This window comes from Schistocerca piceifrons, chromosome 3 (genome assembly GCF_021461385.2).
Source record: "Schistocerca piceifrons isolate TAMUIC-IGC-003096 chromosome 3, iqSchPice1.1, whole genome shotgun sequence".
Taxonomy (NCBI): domain Eukaryota; kingdom Metazoa; phylum Arthropoda; class Insecta; order Orthoptera; family Acrididae; genus Schistocerca; species Schistocerca piceifrons.
In genome coordinates this window covers 336972229-336978493 of record NC_060140.1, presented here as the reverse complement: position 1 = coordinate 336978493, position 6265 = coordinate 336972229, and the positions used below count along the sequence as shown (strand labels likewise).

General features: G+C 39.1%; 1 protein-coding gene across 1 annotated transcript; it reads right to left on the bottom strand.

Annotated features, from left to right (window-relative positions):
• Nucleotides 1-3086: 3086 nt before the first annotated feature.
• On the bottom strand, nt 3087-5714 carry LOC124788636. Its single transcript, XM_047255907.1, has 5 exons — nt 5682-5714; nt 4774-4942; nt 3784-4228; nt 3511-3661; nt 3087-3341 (listed from the first exon to the last, which is right to left on the bottom strand). Exons 1-5 carry the CDS (start codon nt 5712-5714, stop codon nt 3087-3089), a joined length of 1053 nt encoding a protein of 350 aa, XP_047111863.1.
• Between the last annotated feature and the right edge of the window lie 551 nt (nt 5715-6265).

Genomic DNA, 6265 nt, shown 5'->3' with positions numbered 1-6265 from the left:
AAAGCAAAAAAATAAAGATATTGACAGCAGAGTCATGGAGCAGCACATAAACATAGACCTCAAGGATTTTTTTTTCTTTTCTTTTAACACTTCCTCCAAAAGAAAAAAAATCATGAAATTATTGCTTTGTCTCTTGCATGCCAATTTCTGTATATAGAAAATTAAATCGAACTCGTTCAACGGGTTTCATCAAAATATCTGCCAACTGGTTGTGTCCATCAATGTGTTCCAAGAAAATCTCACCATTCAGATATCTTTCACGAACATATAAATGTCGGACCTCTAAATGTTTAGAACGTCAATGATATTCTGGATTTTCTGCTAACTTCAATGCACTAGCATTGTCAATGTAAAGAACTGGAGGCTGCCCCGACATTTCCACTAATTCTGATAGCAGACGACGTAACCAAACTAACTCTTTCGTTCCCACACTAGCTGCAATTATTTCCGCCTCGGTTGTGGCCACTACTTTCTGCAACTGACTTGTCCATAACACTGCACCACCTGGGTACTTTGCAAGAATTCCAATTGTTGAGCGCCTTGTCCGGTTATCACCTGCCAAATCTGCATCAGTGTAAAACTTTAACTCTTCTTTTTTATTATATACTATTCCAAAATTTAAGGTCCCTTTCAAATATCGGAAAATGCGCTTGACTCTATTCCAGTCTTCAGTGGTTGGTTTCTCTATAGCTCGAACAGCTTTATTGATTGCAAAAATGATGTCTGGACGAGTTACTGTTGAAAGGTACATGAGGCAACCAATTGCTTCGCGGTAGGGTACAGATGACGAAATTTCTTCGTTTTTGTTATTATCCTCACGTCCAAAACGAGTTGAGACTGTATTACATTCTGCCATTCGAAATCTTTGCAGAATTTCTTCTGTGCATTTCTCTTGACTTATCATTATTGCTCCATCTTCATATTGCTTTATTTTTATGCCAAGAAAATTGTGAAGACTGCCAGTTGTTATTTCGAATTCATGTTGTAAAACTTCCATAAAAACAGCAATTTCTTTCTTGTTACTGCCGACAATCAGGCCATCATCAACATAGATTGCCACATAAAGGCTATTTCCATTTTGTCTCCGATAAAACAGGCATGGCTCTGCATCAGTTTAAAAAACCAGCTTTCTTCATGAACTCAACAAAACGTTTGTTCCAGCTACGTGGTGCTTGCTTCAACCCATAAAGACTCTTTTTTAAGAAACACACTCGACCTGTACCATCTTCGAAACCTTCTGGTTGTTCCACATATACTTCATGTTCAATTATTCCATTCAAACAAGCTGTCTTTACATCGAATTGTTCTAGCAGCATTTTCTTTGAAGTAGCTACAGCCAACAGAGTTCGTATGGTGTCATAACGTGCCACAGGACTGAAGGCGTCGTCAATCAATTCCTGCTTTCTGAATACAGCCTTTTGCAATCAATCTGGCTTTAAAGCGAGTACCTTCATTGACTGCGACCTTTCACCGTAGAACCCAGCGGTTTTGCAATACTTTGGCATTCTTCCGACGGTCACCCAGGTTGTTGTTTTTTTTTTAGTCATTGAAGTTCTTCACTGATAGTTTTCAGCCATTCTTCCTTCTCGTTTGACTGCAATAATCTGAAAAACAGTTTGGATCTTTGTATTCAAGTGCATCAACTTTTGTTCCCATACAAAATTCACCACTTTCCATCCAGGTTGGTTTTCTTCGTTGTCTCTTATTCTTCTGTTTCTCTTCATTAGAAGATTCAGCAGCTTCTGCTTTTAGAAATTGTATTAATTCTTTATTTTCATCAGATTCACTCGACTCTTGACTCTCTCTAGAATCGAGAGTGCCAGTTTTTTCTTGAGTTTGACTTCCTCCAGAAGTGTACGGCCTAGGAGATTTCCGTTGGTCATCTTTGGATGAATTTGGATCATTAAATTCTTCCTGAGGGACTTCAAATTCAACATGATCACTATGTAAATCACAAACAATTTCTGGCTTAAATTTCACATCGTGACTCAACCTCACTTTTCTTTTAGATGGAATCCAAACTCTAAACCCATCCTTGTCATTAACATATCCAACAAGTCGTCCAAAAACTGCCTTATCATCAAACTTGGAACGGAATTGTTTGTTAATGTGGACATAGCAGCCTGTGCCAAAAATTCTGAGATGATCAAGTCGTCCTACTGGTCGATTAAACCATAGTTCGTAAAGGGTTTTATTTTCAACTGAAGATTTTCCAGTACGATTTATTAGGTAGACTGCTGTGGTACATGCCTATGCCCACAACCCTTTAGGTAATTTACTCGGATTTAGCATTTACCGGGCAGCTTCAACAATGGTCCTATTTTCCCGTTCAGCCACACCATTTTGTACAGGAATGAAAGAGGAGGAATCGGAAGCTCTATTCCCCTGTCTGCAAGGAGTTCACTGACATTCTTATTGGTAAATTCTTTGCCACCATCACATCTAAATTGTTGGACAACTTGTCCATTAGTTCATGCTTCATTTAAAAACTGCTTAAGCACAGTACACACTTCACTTTTGTGTCTTAAAAAGAAAATTCAACGAAATTTACTAAAATCGTCTTTGAAACATACATAACAATGTTTACCTCCAAAAGATTTTGTGCTCATTGGTCCACTGACATCCGTGTGGGTTAATTCACCAGTACTGGTAGAGCGTATTGTTCGTGTTTTGAATGGCAGCCCATGCATCCTTCCAACCGCACAACCGTCACAAAATTCACTCTTGGCATCTTCCACATTAATGTTCATTCCTTTTAAAATATTCTTCACATGTTTATTTTGATGACCAAACCTTTCATGGTACACTTGCAATGTTTCGGATGAAGTCATCAAGTTCACATGATTCATTTTTGCATTTCTAACAATACGCATGTTCAACATATAAAGTCCATTTTTCACATAACCTTTCATAACAATATCGCCATTGACTTGTTTTCGAACACAGACATTATTATAACTAAAATTAGTACTGAAGCCTCTGCGGGCAATGGCTCTCACAGAGAACAGATTAGCACTTGCAACAGGGACGTACAGAACATTGTCCATTCTAGCATTGTACCATTTATTGTTTCGTCGAATTTGGATTTAAACTGTTCCTTGACCGTACGCACACATTTTGACATGTTGTCTTCCCAATGGAATTACTTGAGGAGCATCAAATTCACTATACGAAACAAAATACTGTTCGTTGGGAGTGATATGATTTGTAGCGCCACTGCCGCAATACCATTTATTTGGGTCACTGTGGTTACTGGTACACACACCCATAGCGTATGAAGTAAATGCAGCGTGTTCACCGTCTCGCTTCTTCTCTTTTCTTTTATTGCTGTCATGAGTGTTCTGTGGACAAAAAATGGTTCAAATGGGGCTCTGAGCACTATGGGACTTAACTGCTGTGGTCATCAGTCCCCTAGAACTACTTAAACCTTCCTAACCTAAGGACATCACACACATCCATGCCAGAGGCAGGATTCGAACCTGCGACGGTAGCGGTCGCGCGGTTCCAGACCGCTCGTCCACTTCGGCCGGCCTTCTGTGGACACTCTGCTGCCCAGTGACCTAATTGTTTGCATATATTACACGAAAACTTCTGTTTTAATTGTGACTCCGTCATCTTTACTTGCCGTTTTCTTGTTTTAGATACGACGAAAGCTGCAAACCTCAAGGTAGGGGGTTACTTATCTCAGCTCCTCCGAGGTAGAGGATGTGAGATAAGGAATATTTTGTTGTTTCTGTTCCACTACTTCCAATACTGACAACGCATGGGCGTGCATGAACGTACCAAGCAGCTGTATCCCAGAGATTCTTAAAATTGTCGTAGTCTTTTCCCAGCGTACACAAAATTCGACCATTTAAGATTCTTTCAGATAGCGTATTTTCTTCATGTTTTACTAATTCATCGTTCAGGTCCACAAATAACTTTTGCAGTTTGGCCGCATGTGCACTAATATCTTCCGTTTCATCACGTTTAACACGGAAAATTGTTTCAAGCAACATATTCAAACGCTGAGTACTGCTACGTTCAAATCGGGCGCGTAATTTATCCGAGATTTCTTTAGTATTCTTGCACGTTAAGACGAGTTCTGCAACAGGTTTACTTAGCGCACTTGCTGCAAGACTTGCTGGCTTTGCGTCGTCCTTGTGCCATTCCACATACGCTTCTTTTTGAGCACTTGTCGCATCTTGCGGCAACTCTACACCTTCACGCGTACCGTTAATATTATCTTCTAGTCAATATGAACTCAGCACCACAGAAATATGCCATTTCCATTTGGCCCACTCCTCAGATCCTACAAGCTTATCAATGCTGACCTTATAATCGCCGCTAGCAATCATGTTTCTTTACATAGTTTAATTAAAACAATATTTGAAATGAGTCTATGTTGTTTGCCTTTACACGTGTACTGGGCCCATAACCTGATGAAAAATATTATTTTAAAAGCAAGAAAACACTTTATTAACTTTATAATTACACACTGAATACGAAAAAAAGCACATTTACTGAAAAAACCACAGAAGTTACACAAAAGCAAAAAAAAAAAAAAAATAAAGATATTGACAGCAGAGTCATGGAGCAGCACAAACACAGACCTCAAGGAATTTTTTTCTCTTTCTTTTAACACTTAAGAGCGTCGGCCCCGAGCCATACCTGCCGTTTCAGAGTGTACCGGCCCGCACTGGAGAGTTGCGCGCCTGCACCGATACCGCAGCGGAAGTGTTAATGGAGCATGTACTTCTAGGCTATGTAGTGTCTAGTGTATTGTTCCACTGCCTTCCCCTCCATGCATCAAAGCTAATTCTGCTGTTAGTATTTGTGTATCTAGAATAAATGCTTGAATTGAAGTGTCTTTTTTGTTTTGTTTTTTAAGAACTCTTGTCATTTTGATTTGACACTTCCCATCCACGTGGCTAAATACTTGAACATTAGCAAGCACTGGTAGCTGAGTACAATGCACAGTTCATAGAATGCATTAGAATTATCTATCGAGCATGAGCAGTTTTATTGTCAGACGGGAGTAAAAATTGTGTACAGGGTGGACCAGAACTCCGAGAAAATTTTGAAGGTTGTTCAGGGAATTTGAGCATTTTGGTGTAAGGTACCTGTGGACTCCAGTGGTTTATTACAGCGTAATAATTTAATTACGATTTATTCAGCTCTGTTGCCAGAATTATCTTTGTTTCTAGACACTTCTGTACAGATGTGAAACTGCTGTTGTGTGGTTGCCATTGCAGCAGGAACAGTTGACCAGTGTCATTGTGCTGCTTTTCTACTGCATTCAGTGGGCCCATAGAGAAGATGCATATCGGTCAGTTCTTCAACAGTAAACATATCCATAGAGCTTTGTCTCTCTGATAACATCCAACACTGCCGAAAATAGAAATGAGGGACAGGACCAAGCAGTACTGAATGCAAGTGTGAGGACCAAGGGTAAAGTGGATCTTATTGTTGTCAATAGCAACTACCAGGAGAGAATGGAAAAAGTTCGTTTCCAAAAAGACACACAGCACACACTGTTGACATTTGCACTGTTTTACAGATATTTCCAATGTGATAAGGATACAAGGGGAGGAGGGGGGGGGGGGGGTAAGAAATCAAAGACAATGTGATTACTTTGTAATGAGCTACTAGAGACCACACATCCCTTACACCAAAATACTCGGAAAATGCCCCTGAACAACCTCCAAAATTTTGTTGCTGGAGTTATGATTCATCCTTTATGTACACATTTCTCTGGTTTACTCAGCGAGCATAAATAAGTTTAAAAACAATAATAATAAAGTAACAATCATACAACCTACTTTCAACCTTCCCACTCCATCCCTCTGTCCCTGAGGAAGGAAATTTTACTTCTTAAAGCTAGGAAGTATAGCCATTTTACTTTTACAAGGAGATTTGAGAAGACAAGTTATACATTATTATCGCAGGTCAAGTAACTTTTATTGAACGCAGCACTACACTTACAGCGGCACAGGTACATAACACTCCTTTTCAACATAGTTATCAAATCTCTGTAAACAGCAGTAAATTGATACGCATTTCAATTATATTTTTATGTGGCTATTGTGCAAAGAGTTGAACAGAAATTCTTTCTTTATGTGCGTTAGCATATCTGTGTAGTGTAATATAAATCGAATGTAATAACAGGATGTTTATATGGTATGAATTTTAATGAGAGGTAATTTAGTGTAGTACAGATTAGCACTTCGATGCAGTGAATAACCTTACTTTTCTATGAATTCTGAATTCAATGTTGCAGTCAGTT